The sequence below is a fragment of the Trichechus manatus genome, unplaced genomic scaffold (genome assembly GCF_000243295.1).
Source record: "Trichechus manatus latirostris isolate Lorelei unplaced genomic scaffold, TriManLat1.0 scaffold00031, whole genome shotgun sequence".
Taxonomy (NCBI): domain Eukaryota; kingdom Metazoa; phylum Chordata; class Mammalia; order Sirenia; family Trichechidae; genus Trichechus; species Trichechus manatus.
In genome coordinates, this window is record NW_004443967.1 from 1312020 (window position 1) to 1329540 (window position 17521).

Consider the following 17521-nt stretch of genomic DNA (forward strand, 5'->3'; position numbering starts at 1 on the left):
CACACAGGCGCCCGGGCAATGAACCGAGCTTCAGAGGCGGTGATGGTGGCGGCGTGATGTCAGCGATCTCTCTCCTTTTATCCTCTACATTGCCATTGAGGATAGCCAATAAATAACAAAAGTAAAAATGTATGCTTGATTTTTGTCTCTGCGCTCGCGGGGTCGTGGCGGGTCTTTCAGAGAAGCGAAAAAGAAATGAACAGAAAACCACGGCGGCCCTGCGGGCTGCTTCTGGGGACCCCTGAAATCAGAGCCGGAGCTGCCCATTTAGGGAGCCCTCCCACCGTCCTGGGGGAGGTCTGGGCCGTCCCCACGCTGGGTCTGGGGCCCGGGTCCGTGAGCGCACTGGCGGGGCTCCAGCAGCCGGAAAGTGTCAGCCCCGCGCACTTCGCACAGGGAGACGCGCGGACGCCCCGGGCGCGCTCTGTCCGCCCCGCTTGGCAGGAGCGGCGACTGGCCGTGCGCGCCGCCCCCGGGGACAGCTCGCGACCGCCTGGCTACCAGGGGAGGCGAGCACGCGGCAGCCAAGCGCGGTTCGGCGTGCGTCTCGCCGCCTCACGCGGTAGAGCCCGCGGCAGAGCGCCCGGCCTGGGAGCCTGAGGGCGCGCGGTGGCAAGGGGCGCACGCCGTTTTCCCTGCCCGCTCGCCGAGCCCGGACCGAAGGACAGAGCTCCCCAGCCACCCCGCGGCTCCTCCAGCCGGGAGACGCCCCCTGGCCCCCACCCCGCTTGGCCCGGCCAGGAGCGGGAGCGGCGGGAGGAGGCGGAGGCGGCGCCGCCGGGACTGCCTCCTCCCCGCCCCTCGCGTCTACTCCCCGCGCCACCGGGAAGGACAAGGGGACTGGGTGCGGGGACCCCAGCCAGTGAGTGCCGGTGTCCCGGGGCCGCCCCTCGCGCGCGCTCTTTAGCCGCGAGCCCGGGCCGGTGTCGCCGCGCATGGTGCTGGCCGCAGCCATGAGCCAGGACGCGGACCCCAGCGGCCCGGAGCCAGCGGACAGAGATGCCCGCAGCGTGCCCGGCGCCTCGGTGCCCCCGGCCCCCCCGGGCCCAAGAGGGATGCAGCCGCTGCCGCCGCCGCCGCCGCCTCCGACTGGCCTACCCCAGATCATCCAAAAGTAAGAGGAGGGAGCTGGGAGCTGGGAGCGGGGCCGTGGGGGGTGCGATTGGGGGCCCCGGGCGCCCCCTTCTGTGACTTCATCTCCTCCTGTCCCAGCTAAACTTAGTTCGTCTCTTTTGCGTTTGAAGTTTTCTGGACAGAGGCGGTGTTACTTATTCTGCCTGTTTGTGAGGTTGGGGAGAGGGGAGCCAAATGTTTTGGGGGAAATAACTGTTTTTCCTTATCCGTTTTCTTTTCTCTTCAGGGATGTTACTGGATATTTTGGACTAAAATAGCTCAAATTGGGGGGCGGAGGGGTAGGGGGAATGGCCCAGAGACTGTTTCATCTTTCTGGTCCCCAGAGGCCGCTGCAATGTCTGGAGAGCCGTGCATGAGTGTGTGTGCGCGTGAGGGTGTGTAAGTAAAATGTTGCCACGAACAAAACCACCCATAATGGTGCCCCTGAAGTCAGCCAGTGACACTGGGGTGAAAAGGAGGCGAGGGTTTGTGAGCAAGGTATTTTGCGTTGCCCTGAAAAGTATAGACACGTTTCAAGAAGGCCCTTGCGAAGAATTCTCAGCTACGCAGCCGCAGCCGTTTTCCATTGTTACCATCCTGTGACTCGGATGAACCCTGCGACTTTAATCGCGAATTTTCAGAGCCTGCCTTACCAACGCGTGAGTAGGTCGAGGGTGGTCTGCAGGCCCTGAGAAGCGCTTTCAGCCCATTTGGTGGACGTCCAAGTAAAACGGTGATGTTTTGTTTTGTTCGTTCCTTCTTTGACAGTTTAGGGCCTAGAATATTGGCTTGTTTGAAGGTTCTTTATTCCCCTGTGGGTTTACTCAGCTTATAATGAAGTCCTCAAAACTAGTGTAAGAAGTATAGGAAATTCTGAATGATGAAGGTTTTGGAGAAACTTCCAAAAGGAGAGAAACGCACACGAGTATAGCAAAATCGATCGGGTAGAACAGCGGAGAGGCTTCCCCGGTGCTGCTGTATTGATACTTGGAGTTATATAAACCCATTAACACGTAGAAGTAGAAATGATGGGATGCAAATGGAAGTAAATAGCACTTAAATGTGGATTGTTTTTAAGACTGACTTATAGTAAGAAAGAATAGCGAAAATTCAAGTTTGACATCAAAGAACGCTGGTATCATGTTTCAAAACAAAATGGTTCCCTTTTTTTGACTGGTGGAATGTTAAAACCCCATTGATGACAACTTTTTGCTTTCATTAGATATTTTATCTAACGTTCAACTGCTAACAGTCTTCAATATTTCAAAATGAAAATCTTTCATATTATTATCCTGGGACTATTGTTTTCCAAATTACTTCAGCTGAGACTTTCTAAATGTGCTTGACAGTTTATTATGTACATCATTTAAAATTTCTCTTAGTCCTTAATATAAATACAAAACAGCATACAAAAAATATTTAAATCTAAAATTCACTTGTTAAAAACCACTTTGACCAGTTACTGATTGGGAAACATCTGATGTGCTTCTTACCGGGCCCATGTCTTGTGGCTTGAAATTAGGCTGCATAATTGAGTTTATTCAAATTGCTCCAGCACTGTAATCAACCTGCATTATCCTATTATTTACTTTTAATTAAAAGAAAATTAGGAATTTTATGTCCACAGAAAAATCTTTGTAGATAGGTATCTGATTATGAAATGTTGCCAGATTGAAAATAAATGCCATTTTGTGGAAAATGGATCATTTAAAGTATATTTTAATTACCTCATACAGTGAATAATTTACCCGATAAATTCACCCTCATTTGAAAATTCTGTCTTTGGAATTTTATTTGATAAGATAAGCTGAGCTTTTCAAAGATGGCCTCTCCTGCTGGCGTCTAGGATGGAGACCTCAAGAAGTACCTTCCTGGCTGTGCCTGGATTTGCACTGATGACGGTGTTCAGGGCAGGTCCAAAGCCAGTGAATGTGCCTATGGGATTTGATGTTTGCGTGCTTAGGTTTCAAAGTCTTTCTTTATAAGGATGAACTCCCCTCAGTACCCACTGAAGTTCTTCTGGAACCAGGCTTAACACAGCAAACGCTTTGCAGGTCCATCTTTAATGTGCTGAAACTTGAGTAGATTATTTTGAAACTAAGTTTGCATAATTTAATCTGAGCAACCATCTTTACGTAGTTATGAGGTGCCGTGTATATCAGCCATCTTTGAGGAAGTGTATCAGGGAGACTGCCTTCGGCTGCAGAATGAGTTGTCCGCCTCTTGGTTTGGGGAATTTTGTGAACTAGGGCTTTGGGTGAAATTCTCCTCTAGTAGAACACATATTAAAGAAGTTTTATTAGGAAATCTGTATTTTTTCCAGTTGTTTTAGTGAGGTTGTTATGTAACGTGTAAGGGGAGACGTTTTGATCTTCAAAATGATGAAGTCAATCTTCCACATGTTGCTTTGCCTTTAAGGATTACAAGATTTTTTTTTTCTTGTCAATGTCTGTGTTCACATATTTTCATTAGCAATGGCTTTCATTTTGGGTAAAGTTAATGACTTTGGAAAAACAATAGTAATGGTCATAATAAAAACCGATTCCTATTCAAGTATGTTATAATATTTGGTCTTAAGAGATTTGCCGTATGCTACATTTAATGGCTAAACCCATGAGACATGACGAGGAATAGTGAGATTGGTTTTGGGGTTTGTTTATGGAACGGTCTCATTATGAAGACTGTATCTAAAGGTAATTTCTGCTGAGTACTTTTGTTCTAGCCAGGTGTATTCAGTTTTCTCATTTTATTGCATGCTTATCTTCGGTTAAGAAACTTTCATGCCCCCTTTTTTTTTTCTTAGCCACCTTCCTCCTCTGGCCAATATTGACATCACTGTAAGGATTATCAGCTATGTGATAGACACGTTTAACTAATATCTTGTAAGATCTTTGTTTTAAACGTGCATTCTCTTTATTTGTTCAATGTGGAGGTATTATTGGATACATTTAAAGCATTATTTAAGCCATTTGGGCAACAGGAAACGTAAATAACATTTTAAGAGGAGACTTTGGATGAGTTTAAGAAATCAGAATAATTTGAAGATTTAAAATACATATATTTTCCATACTAGCAGAAGAAAAAAAAATTGACTAGTGTGTGTGAGTGATGTTTTATAAGGATTTATCTCCTCAAATATTCACAATTCTTATGTTCAAAATCATTTTATGTTTTAATTTTGTGCTTTAAAATCAAACCTAATTCTTGATTTGTAAGAAGTTATTTATTAACCTTGGTGAATATTAGAAATTTAAATTTTAGGTTTTAAGCTTGAAAACCCTCACCAGAATATACACAGAGCCATGCAAATCTGTGTAAAATGTTGAAGTTGGTTTTCAGATGGAACTAAAAGTGCACCATTACCATGACAAGAAATTAACCAAACAAGCACACACACCTTCATGAAATTAATGCATAGCTGATTTTCCTGAATTATTTTATTTGCAGCAAAATAGTCCTGGCTTATGGATGCCATCAGGTTACATGTTTTATTGGAGTATAGATGGCTTAGTTTTTCCTTTCCAGGTTACTATTTTTTATAAGAAATGAATAAAAAGCAATTATAAAAATAAAAAACAATTTTAGCTTTTGAGCATTTGATAGCTTGTTACCTGTATGCAAGTGTGCGTAGTTTAGGAAGACATAAACCTGGTTTTGGTTTGAAAGTTTATAGTCTTCTGTGTACCGTTAGGATGGTTCCCTCTCTCTGTGTTCAGAGCAAAGTGCCCCTCCCTTCCCTGACTCAGTATGGAAAATGTTACAAGTAGCAACTCTTGATTCCAGATCATTTTTTACATACACCCTGCATTTGGAAGGATCTACATGTAACTCTTAGGGAGTGCTATGCAGGCAAGTTGTGTGTGATGTCCACCCACTTTGATGGGCATGCGGACAATTACAGCCAGGTTCCGGGGGAGGAAATAAGAATTTGCCAAAAAGGGACATTACCTCACACACCATTTGGTCCTTTTTTGGAAAGAGGATGGAATTTCTAACATCTGTGCCAGCTTCTAACATCAGTTTGTGTCCATTTTTAGGGGAAACAGGAATTTTGTTTTGTCGAAGGAATTTTGACAATTTTAAACACCATCTTAAACTGCACATAAGGCAAGCACTCAGCAGGGGAGAAACGTGATAGGATTAAGCATTTATTCAAAACAGGGAAGGAGAGAGGGTAGATTCCTTCCTCAGCATTCCAAAAAGTTTTTTTTTTTTTTTGCCTCTCTAGAAAGTCTCAAGAGTATTTATTTTAGACAGAAAATTTGCCTTGAGGGTTTATTGCGATAAGTATTTTTAGATGCTAAGTGTAGCTATCAGCTATGAGTTTTTCTCAAATTGCCAGACAGATCAGTATTATGAAATGTAGTACATTATTCCCATTAGTCACGGTAAATGACTATACCTATGGGGAACACAGAGTTGTTTTAATGCCAGAGCTGTAGGGAAAGAAAAGAAGTTTTATCACCCCTTTTATTCTTCTATCCACTTATTCTTTTGCTACCTTTTAGCTGTCTGTCAAATTAATAATTAAAAAAAACCCCAAATATGTCATTTGGAATGTGAACTCTGAGTTGTTAAGATCTCCTTGCCTATCCTTATGGTCACCAGGGAGAGAAAACCCCCACAAGGACTGACTCATAGAGAAATGATCCCACATTATCCAGTTTCTCTCTCTCCCTCTGGTTTATTTTTCTTGTGGCTGTAGGTTCTTGATTCCAGTTTAAACTAATATTTCTCCCCTGCCCACAACAGCTGATCCTCAAGTAAACAAACCAGTACAGCTCAGTCCACACCTTTGGTCAACAAGAATACACAAAACGTTGGGACTTGGGATCTAACCAAGGGAGAGAAATGAAAATGGAGTGGAATAAACATGGGAAGCCAGAATGGAAGCTTGAGACAGTGGAGTTAAACCTCCAATCAGAAATTCAGACTCCCCTGAAGGAGTCTCCTGTGCCCCCCAAATCCCACTTAATCTGATTTTTATTTCCTGGCACAGTAATTACCTTGTTTGTAATGGTCTAACTGATAGTATTTTGTGTATTTTAACAGGGAAAGTTTCTGGGGATCCACAGCTGGTGTGAGTGACAGGTAGCTGTGTTAAAATAGAGCATTGAAAAGTTTTGTAGAAGGTAAAATGATCTGTATTCCAGAACCAGGGCAAGGGTAATTAATGCTGTTAAAAAGCAGCACATGGCAGTTCCCTTCTTGGTTAATGAACGTGGCTCAGGGCTTCAAACTGGTTTCCGTTTCTAACAAGTTCCCAGGCGATGCTGTAACCAGTGCTGTAACCAAAGCAAGTAACCGATGCTGCTAGCTAGGGACCAATTCTCAGAATCACTAGTAGAGCAGTGGTTCTCAAAATTTATAATACATAAGAATTACCTGGGGATCTTGTTAAAATGTAGATTCTGATTCAGTATGTCTGGAGGTGGAAATGCAAATTCTCAGCAGGAGTTCGAACTGGAACAAACTGGTTGCAAGCCCTGAGCTGGACTTGGTGATATGTGTGTTATCCTGGAAGCCTAGTATTGCTTGCTCCCACCAGCGAGAAGACTGGGAAATCCTTCCTTTAATGAAGAAGGCATATTTTTGAATCAGGAATGTGACTTTGATTTCCAACACCCCTGAGGGGTGTTGGCGGTAGGCTGAGAGTTTGCCTTGCTCAGTGGGTGGTCACTGTTTAAATTCCACCCAATGAAGGAGCCATACAAGGTTTCAGTCTCCAGCATTTACCGACTGCAAGTTTAGGGACAAGTCATCACCGCCAGCTGTGCGAGGAGGTGGACGGGAAGGAGCTCCTCCCCCGACTGTTTTGTTTGTGTGTTTCTGATCTGATGCATAGATCCACCTAATATGATAAAGTCTTTACCAAAGCAGAAGTTACAGCCAAGTGGATCGATCTTCCACTTTCCTACAACTTCTGCTGGATTTTATAAGTAAGTCCCTTGATGATTTAAAAGGCAACTTTTCCAACTCGCTGACAGCAGAGCTGTGGGGGACGTGGCACATATTGATGCTGATGTACTTTATGAGCAAAAAGGGAGCAGTTAAGCAACTTGTATGAAGATGTGTTAATAATTTGTAGCTCAGTTTGTGGAATCAATATTCCCCATGCGTTCAGGAACAAAAGCCTGGGGGTCATGCATGTTTTTGGGGGTGGTTATCACCCCATGAAGATGGTTTTAACACTGCTTTTCCCTTCTTTAATGTGGGTCTTTGCTTGAACAATGTACTAGGGCCATTTGCTCTTGCCTTTTCTTTGCATCTGCTTTCCCTCCATCACACTAATGACCCATTAGTTCTCAGCCGCTGCTTCCTGCTCTGGCCCAAACCTGGAAGCCTCCAGTGGCAGCTCTCTGGACATCTTAAATATTTTTCAGTTTTGCAACTTGTCTATACACTTTTTCCCAGTTATGTTTTTGGCTCTTGTTAGACCTGCCCTTACACCTGACCTCTGGGGTCATGACCCTGAAGGAGTAGACAAGGTCATATATGGTTCAAAGATGCATTGATTTTGCCAAGTCTCTTCTTTTGGTTTATTGAATTCAGTATTGGATACAATGATTAAGCTCTGCTTGATGTTGTCAAGTATAAAATGAGCATCTTTGTCCTGAATTAATTACTGGGCTTCTGACAAAGAGGGTCAGAGAGGAAAAAAACCCTGACTGGGAATGGTTGACCTGGACAAGCCAATTAACCTCCATAATCCAGCCTCTCCAGGGACTGGAAATGATCGATGGAAGTTCCTGCAAGAATGAAATCTTGTGAATCTCCAGGAATATATCGGAGAGATGATTGGTGTTTCCCCCTCATCTGCTTGAGAATATATCCCACATCCCTTACATTTTAGACATGGGCATAAGTACATGTTTGTGAAAACAGTCATAACCACAAAAAGAGAATTAAATGCTTCCTCCAATGTTTGCAAAGAATATTTGGGTCAGTGACATAATTTGGAAGTCAGAAAAATAGATGATAATGTCAGTGAAAATGAGGAAGTTTTATACTGTTTTCAATTTTTTAAAAAAATGAAAGTTAAAGAAATGTTTCATATAAAAATAATTATTTTGGAATGTTAAAGTGAATGCTTGAGTTGGCAAAAAAGAGTACCGTTTTCACTCTTGGAGACCAATGCAGTCACTTCTGTGTGTTTAAGTTGGGTTGTATTAAACACAGAAGGCAGGAGTGTGCTTAGTGACATTATTGCTTTTAGAGGCAGAAAACGTAAACACAGGACCCATTGGCCGCTGGGCTGCAGACATCTCGGTCCAGTATTTAATTTTCTCCCTAAAATCTCTTTGCTGCCTGGAGGAGATCGTGGTTATCCAAATGCTGGGCCTCAGATTTCCCTGTGGCTCGCTGAATGGAAGATACCAAATGTTGTTCCCAGAGACGTCTAAGGACCGGGACCACCTACACACCAGTCCTTCATCCTCCCGGGCTTATTTTTATTCGAAAGGATATTTTTTACTCTCTGCATAAAAGGGAGATGAATTGTGTGATTAAATCTTGATTTATAGACTTTGAGTATGTACATAATGAGGATGAACATTAGGATATTTGTTGCAGCGTTGTCTAGAAAAGAAAAAAAAATTAGAAACCACCTAAGTGTCCCTGTGTTGGAAAAATAAATCACGTGATAGGTAATGTCCTGGACCATTCAGCCATTATAATCATGCCATTATCTTATATTTATTGATATGGAATGAGGACCATATCGTATTGGCAACTAGAAAAAAATTCAAACAGCACGTGTACAGGGATCTCATTTTTGTTTTTAAAGTATGTGTATGAGTGTGTATGGGGGTGTGTGAAAGCCGGGAAAACATTGAAAAAGCAAATAGAAAAATGTGAATGGTGGTTCTCACTGTGGGTGGTGCGGTTATAGTGGCTTGTCTGTTTTTTTAATTTTCTCTTTTGTTCTCCTGAGCATGCATGACTTTTATATTCAGAGAAAACAATGAACCGATTAACAGCTTTAAAAAGAAAAATGTTGTTAGATGCCATCGAGTTGGTTCTGACTCATCGGGGACCTTACGTACAACAAAAATAGCAGTAGACATTTCCCATGGGTATTGCACCGCCTTTAAGACTGAGCTGGCCATTTAGCGCCTTAGGTTTTAGCCCTAGAAGGCATTTGAGAGATGCATTCGTCCAGCCCTCCTGTTTTTCTAGGTAGGCAGTGAGCATCAGAGGGATCAAGTGAATTGTTCAAGGCCACACAGCTAGGTGTGGGTCAGCCTGGGATGAGAACCCTGTCTCTCTGTCCACTGTGTTTTCCACTCGTTTCCCTTTTGTCTGCCTGGAAATGCGAGAGAGAGAAATGGAGGCCATTCATACATTAACCATTAATTTGCTGGTTCTGATCTGCTCAAATCCTCCAAGGGGATTGAGAACAGGGTCCTTGGGTGTGTCACCCCCCCGCCCACACACACACAATGTCCTGGACTTTCTGCACCTGGGCGGTAGTCCAGGTCTCTCCAGACCATCTGATGCTCTGTGTCTTCCTGTCAATCAAAAGCAGAACATCACATTTTCTTCTTTCCTCATCTTGGTTCAGAGTTACTTTTTAAAGATCCTTAATAGAGAAAAACCCCAATAGCAGCTTTCCCTTCAGACCCAGAGACATCCTTTTGACATCTTCAAGCTGTGTTGTGAAGATGAACCTTTTAAGGTAAAAGGGATAACTGATACTTTATTTATAGGAAGCAAAACACATTTTAGTTGCTCAACTCCTAAGCCCTTCGTATCCATGTCAGGATTGTTGGAATGCCCGTTATAATTTCCGCTACCTCACCCCCCACTCACTCTGCCTCAAATTTATCTCAACCAAGAGTATCATTTTGACTGTATTTTAAAAAATCTTTGCTTTTTTAGAGGCCACATTTGCGTTCTTGCTTGCTCTTGTGTGCATTCTCTCTCTCTCTATTTTCCCCTAATTATTCGAAAATGAATTGCATAACTACAATACTATTATCAAATCTAAGAAAATTAGCCTTATTTTAATAATTATATTTAATAAATACTACATTTTAAACTTTCCCTGACGGTCCAAAAAAGTCTCATCTAGCTGTTTTTTAAACCCCCTGCTCCAAGTTCAGGTCCCTGTGTAGTGCAAATGGTCTGCGCTCGACTACTGACCTAAAGGTTAGCAGTTCAAACCCACCCAGTGGCACTGCAGAAGAAAGGCCTGACAATCTGCTTCCATAAAGGTTACAGCCAAGAAAATCCTATGGAGCAGTTCTGCTATGCAACACATGGGGTCACCGTGAGTTGGAGTTGACTCCACAGCAATGTGGTGTTTTTTTTGACCCAGGTTCACAAGTGCATCTGTTTATTATGTCTCCTTCATTTCTTTTAATCTAGCAAGTGTGCCCACTTTTTCCTGTCGTTCCTGACTGGAGATTCCAGGCTAGTGGTTTGTAGAACACACAGGAGCTGGATGTGCCTCGTGTTTCCCCATGACCAGATTCAGGTGAAGCGTTTTGGCAGGCATCCGTTGTTATGTTCCACTTTTTGCACCACATGATGTCGGGTTTTCCCTCCTCTGCTGACGCAGAGTTTGGCCCTTTGGTTAACATGGTGACTTCCAGATCTCTCCATTGTAAAGGTACATTTTTTCTCTTTGGGACTGGTAAATTATCCACGGGGTGATACCGTGAGGCCCTCTGAATCCCCTGTTTCCCAGCGAACTTTCATCCAGTGGTTTTAGCTTCTAGTTAGACCATTTTTTTTTTTTTTACTGTACTTTCGATGAAGGTTTACAGAAGAAGTAGTTTCTCATTAAACAGTTAGTACATGTATTGTTTTATGACATTGGTTAACAACCTCACAGCATGTCAACACTGTCCCTTCTCAACCTTGGGTTCCCTATTACCAGCTTTCCTGTCTTCTCTTGCCTTCTAGTCCTTGTCCCTGGACTGTTGTGCCCCATTAGTCTCGTTGTGTTTTATGGGGCTGTCTAATCTTTGGCTGGATGGTGAACCTCAGGAGTGACTTCATTACTGAGCTAAAAGGGTGTCCGGGGGCCATACTCTCGGGGTTTCTCCAGTCTCTGTCAGGCCAGTAAGTAATTTGACGATATTTTTTAAAAAGTTATTGCTGTTGCTGTTAGGTGCCGTTGAGTCAATTTCCACACATGGTGACCCCATGTGACAGAGTAGAACTGTCCCACGGGTTTTCTAGGCTGTAATCTTGGGAGGAGTCCTGGCGGTGCAGTGGTTAAAGCGCCCAGCTGCTAACTGAAAGGTCAGTGGTTTGAACTCACCAGCAGCTCCATGGGAGAAGGATGTGGCAGTCTGCTTCCATAAAAATTTACAGCTTTGGGAACCCTCTGGGGCAGTTCTGCTCTGTCCTATAGGGTAGCTATGAGTTGGAATTGACTCAACGGCAATGAGTTAATCTTTATAGGAGCAGATCGCCAGGTGTTTCTCTCACGGTGGGTTTAAACTGCTGACCTTTTGATTAGCAGCTGAGCCCTCAGCTGCTGCAGCATCAGGCCTCTTTTTTAAAAAGCACTTTCGATGACATGTGTGCAGTTAGGAAGATACATGAATATCACTTTAGAATGGATTAGTTTGGATACATAGTTTAAATCAAACAGCCTGTAGCTGTTATCTGGAGGCTCTGGATTTTTCACTAATAATTCCTGACTTAATAGAAATTTAACTGGTGGACCAGCCATCTCCCATCTAACCCCTATAGCAGGCATTCTGTCATGGGCTGCGGTGCTTCTTAATGTCCATACAGAGTGGCTATAAATCCCTTTTAAATCTAATGACAGTAAGTGGATGCTACTGTACTTTTCAAAAGCTCACACAATTTTTTAGGCATCCTCTTGAAGCTATGGTGGCTCTTTGTGAAACCTTTTATCTCCCTTTTCAAAATCACTGTATGAAGCAGACTTTAAAAATGACTGATGACTTGCCCTGGAGCCTAAACTGGGCAGGTCCTGGAACTGGTCGGGGACTAGCAGTTTAAAACTTATTACTACACAGCTATTTTTGCCCGTTCCAGTTTGGTACTCTTGTTATCATACACGAAGTATGTATGGGTGGGGAAAACGGTGTGGAGTCGTGAAAAGAATCAGGAGCAGGCTTGCTCTATGTTCTGCATTCAGCTTTGCTACCAACTAACTCTGAGTCTCAGTGTTCTCATCTGTACAAGGGAACAATAACAGTAAAATGAACAACACCTGACATTTGTTGAGTACTTTCTGTGTGTGTGGAGCCCTGGTGGTGCAGTGGCTAAGAGCCTGGTTGCTAATTAAAAGGTTGGAAGTTCAAATCCATCAGCGGCTTCTTGGAAACCCAATGTGGCAGGTCTACTCTGTCGTCTCAATGGCAGCGGGTTTGCTTTTTTTTTTTTTTGGTTGTGTGTGTGTGCCAGCTACTATTCTGAATACTTTATGTGTATTAATGCACCTAACCCAACAATAACCCTGTGAATTAAGTGCTGTTATTCTCCCCAGTCTACAGATGAGAAAACCGAGTCACAGCCTCACAAGGACTCTACTGAGATAAGAAAAATAATATTTATGATAGAACTGGACTCTCTGGTGGGGATGGGAGAATGTTATGTAAATTCTGGGATCGTATCACCTGTATTTAAATGTGTGTGACCTTAAAATAATTTATAGAAAAGCTATCACTTAAAAAGATAACATTATAGAAAAAAAATGGTCTAAATAAATTTTAAAGTAGGTCAAATTTGATTTGAGGCAAACCAAGCAATCCAATTAAAAATATTTTTTCTATTTCTCTTTTTCTTTCTTTTTTTTTCTTGTAGCCTTATGTATGCCTTTTGGTATAAAGTGAAATCCATATCCCAGTTTAAAGTCCATGAGCAAGTTTGAGTTGGGCATTCGATTCGCTGTCTTATTCTGCCCATTATGCATATGTTAGGCAAGATCTGAATTTGATGCTCACAGAGTATATAAACACTATAATCCTCTCAGCATGTGCTAAAATAATAACAGATAGGATCGTTTGATTCGCGAAGGGAGTGTCTGCCAAGTTCTACCAGACCACTTTTGAACCAATTCAGAAAACCAGTATTCAGCAGTGATTAAAGTGTCTCAGGCGCCTATTAATAGCAGAGAGAATTCCTGACTTGAAACATGGCCACATCAAACTTGCTTAGTCTCCGCCAGGCATACTTCTTGAATGGCTTCTGTAGATGTTGTTGCAGGCGTTCTTTTTGCTTTAAGAAGTCCTGGTATGCAAAACCTGGATTTCAAAGAATCAATAAATCAGGGAAGGATTGTTTGCTTTTGACCCTGAAAAGGTTTTTGGTAAAGATCTTTTAAACAGTGAGTTCCTCGGTGCATTTCAAACAGAAATTCAATAACTCTAAGAATTTAGAGGTTTGATGATAATTTTTAAAAACTTTTTCTGCCTTTTAAAATTTTACAGAGGTATACTTGAAATATACTAAAGTGTACGTATTTAAATTGTATTATTTGATTAGTAGAGGGTCATCGAAAGAGAGGAAGATTCTCAACGAGATGGGCTGACACAGTGGCTGCAACAGCGGGCTCAAGTGTAACAATTGTGAGGATGGCGCAGGACGGGGCAGTGTTTCGTTTTTATGGGTTTGCCTATTTCTGTATATTTCATGTAAGTGGAATCATACATAATGTGGCCTCGTGTGTCTGGCTTTTTTCACTTAGTATAATGTTTTCAAGGTTCATCCATATGGTAGCATGTATCAGTACTTCGTTCATTTTTATGGCTGAATAATATTCCATTCTATGGATAGACCACATTTTACTTAGCCATTCCTCTGTTGATGGACATTTGGGCTGTTTCTACCTTTTGATTGTTGTGAATAGTGCTACCATGAGTATTCGTGCACAAGTTTTTGTTTGAACGCCTGCTTTCAGTTCTTTGGGGTATGTATCTACGAGTGGAATTGCTTCGTCAGATGGTAGCTCTAGGTTTAACTTTTTGAGGAGCGGTCAAAATGTTTTGCATAGCAGCTGCACCATTTCACATTTCCACCAGCAATGAATAAAGGTTCCAATTCCTCCAACAATTGTTATTTTCTATTTATTGGATTATGGCCATCCTAGTGGGTCGCTAGGGGTTGGCATCGACTGAATGACACACAACAACCAAAAAAGAAAAAAAAAGTTGCTGTCAGATCAATTCCGACTCACAGTGACTCTACAGGACAGAGCAGAACTGCCCCCTAGGGTTTCCGAACTGCCGACTATTTGGTTAGCAGCCAAGCTCTTAACCACCGCACCAACAACGAGTGTGAAATGGTACGTCATTGTGGTTTTGATTTGCATTTCCTTGGTGACTGATGATGTTGAGCATGTTTTCATGTGCTTATTGATCATTTGTATACCTTCTTTGGAGAAAATATCGATTCAAGTCCTTTGTCCATTTTTTAATTGGGCTGTCTTTTTGTTGTTTAATTGTGAGAGTTCTTTATATATTCTGTATACTAAATCCTTATCAGGTATATGATTTGCAAATATTTTCTCCCATCCTGCGGGTTGTCTTTCAGTATGATGATTTTGGTGATTCATCCATGTTGTTGCATAGGTCACAACTTTGGTCCTTTTTATTGCTGAGTAGTATTCCATTATATGGCTGTATCAGCAATTGCTTATCCATTCATCTGTTGATGGACATTTAGGTTGTTTCTAGATTTTGACTATTACAAATAAAGCCACTGTAAATAATCTTTTACAAGTCTTTATGTGGATGTATCTTTTAGTTTCTCTTGGGTAATTTAATTTACAAATAACCTTTTAGGAGCACAAATGTTATACCTAAGAATCATGTTTTAGGTGAAAATACCTTTGACTTTTTATTATTGTGTCTTTGAATGGAGCCTGTCAGTGTGATTCTTTAAGACATTTAAAGAACTCACACTTTCCATCTTAGTTTTTCAGGGTCGGTCACTCATTCATTAGCTTAGTTTATTTTCTTCTATTGATGAATATTCCTTCAATCATTTTTTATTTGACAAATAATTGTCACCATGGCAGTTGGGACACAAGATGAATAAGACAACAAAACCGCAGAACTTCAAGCTGAAAGGGACCCTAGGGATCATCTAATTTCAACTGTCTTATTTTACAGAAAAGGAAACCAGGTTCCGAAGGGAGACTGGACTTACCAAAGACATTCAGCCTTTAGAGAAGTAAAGTGGATCAGGGAAAACGTCTGTGCCTGTGAGGGGAATTTTAACTCTCCCAGCCGTGAGGCGTCCACAGATGCAACAGTGTTGGGGGGGCGGGGGGGCGGGGGAGGTGCTGTAAGTGAACAGCACTGTATTCCTGTAGTGCTGTAGGGTTCACAGGGCGCTCTTCCCCCCCCCCCCAGGTTATCCCGTTTGACAACACTTCAACAACACTGTGAAGTAGGTAGGGATTAAATAACTACTAGTAGCTCAGGGTCACCTAGCCAATGATTGGAGACCCAGGCTCCAGAGTCAGGTCTTTCTACTCCTTCCCACTTATGCTACTTTCTTCCTTTCTATTGGGCCCTCCCCCTTTTCCATGCCCACTGCCATCTCCCTTATTCAGGCCTCGCAGCCTCCCGCCTGCCTCCCCCTGGGCCTGTGCTCAGATCTCTCTTTTCTCCCCACCGGCACAGTCTTAATCTTGCCATCCCTTGCTTAAAGTCCTACAGGTTCGGATTCAGACTGCCTAGAGAAGATCCTTCCTGATTTGCCCCCACCTAGCTCTCCAGCCCCTTGGACTTGCTGTCCTGTTTCTGCGCTCCTCTTCCTTCTGCCTACACCGCCTTCCCTCTCCTCAACTAGAACATTCCAGTTCATCTTTATGGTTTCTGCTTAGACCTTATCTCTTCCATGTAAGGTCTGACCCCATTCAGGAAAGGGGAGCTGGTGCCCTTCTTACTGTGATCTCCACTGTAGTATTTACTCTACACTTACCTCTTGTTCGTCTCCCCTAAAGACCCCGTAAAGTCCTTGCAAGTGGGGGCCAGTGTCATATTCATCTTGGGATCTTCGGCACCTAGCAGGTCCCTGGCACATAGTTTGTTGGATACATAGAGAATGAGCAACTTCAAGGCAACTTAACTTTTGACCTAACTGTCTTTGTGATGAGAAAACCACACAGGATGAGTCTCAAGTTTGGTTTCCTCCAACTTATGTTTTATTCAGGCAGCCTGTCCGAAAGCGCTAGACGGACACAATAGTCTGCCTTTATGCTGGGGAAGAAGTTCCTGCGTGGAACAGACGGCTAAGTGCTGGACTACTAACTGAAAGGTCGATGATTCAAACCCACCCAGAGATGCCTTGGAAGACAGGCCTGGTGTTCTGCTTCCGAAAGGTCACAGCCTTGAAAACGCTATGGAGCAGTTCTACTGTGCACACATGGGTCACCATGAGTTGGAAATGACTTCACAGCAACTATCAACATGATGTTTGCAGAAGTAGTATAAGTGGGGAGTTGAGACTCAGGAAGCAAGATACCTGAGCTGTAGTTTGGGCTTCACTGTGAAGCTGCTGTGTGACCAGAGGTAAGGCACTTAGCCTCTCCGATTCCACATTGTTAAAGGGGTGCCAGGGGCTTCTTTCAGCCCCCAGGGAGTGGGGCTTGTTATAACAATCAATGAGATGACACATGAACATGGACTGGTGGGTCTGAAGTGCCGAGCACATGTGTACTCTAATGTCATTGACTTTTTGTCTCACCCTGTCGTCTCCAGCCAGGGACTTGATTGTGCCTTTAACAGTACAGGTGATTTCCAGGCTGAATTTCTTCTGTGAGATTCCATCCAAATAAAATAGATGGTGGAAAGAACCAGGTGGAACACTTCTTAAACCCCATTGCATCAGAGCTTTCAACACCAGAGATTTCTAGGTCACAAAAAAAAAAAAGACTTTCTAAGCCCTAATCTAGCACTCTACTTATTTCAAGCAATTTCCAAAACAACATAATCAGGACAACTAAAATTCTGGGATACCTTGGCATTTGCTATCATGACAGTTTAACCATGGCAATGATGGAGATGGTTGACCTGTGGCAACTGAAACAAGGTGTCCTAAAAATAAGTTATTGCTCATGATTTCTCAACGAGACCTACCCTGACCACCCTATTTAAATTGTATCCTGAATCCATCACTCCCTGTCCAGTCTCCCTCACCTAGCTCTGTTTTTTCATAGCATTATATAATTTACTTGTTTTACTTATTTATCACATTTTTATTGTCTGTTTTGTCTCCTCCCACGCTGTCCCCACTACATAAGCTCTACAAGAGCTGTTGTTGTTGCTAGGTACTGTCAAGTTGGCTCCAACTCATGGTGACCTTATCTGTAATAGAATGTAACTGCCCAGTTGTGCGCCATCTCTGTGATCTTTGATATGTTTGAGCTGGTTGTTGTGGGTTTTGTGTCGGTCCATCTCATTAAGGGTTGCCC

At 42.8% G+C, this 17521-nt stretch overlaps 1 protein-coding gene across 1 annotated transcript in view; it reads left to right on the top strand.

The window, feature by feature from the left end:
• The first annotated feature begins 935 nt into the window (after positions 1-935).
• The window catches only part of RBM20 (RNA binding motif protein 20), a 209983-nt gene continuing 193397 nt past the window's right edge, over positions 936-17521 (top strand). Inside the window, exon 1 of the mRNA XM_004374842.2 lies at positions 936-1114. Within this exon, the coding sequence (XP_004374899.1) occupies positions 936-1114 (179 nt within the window). The remainder of the gene's footprint in view (positions 1115-17521) is intronic.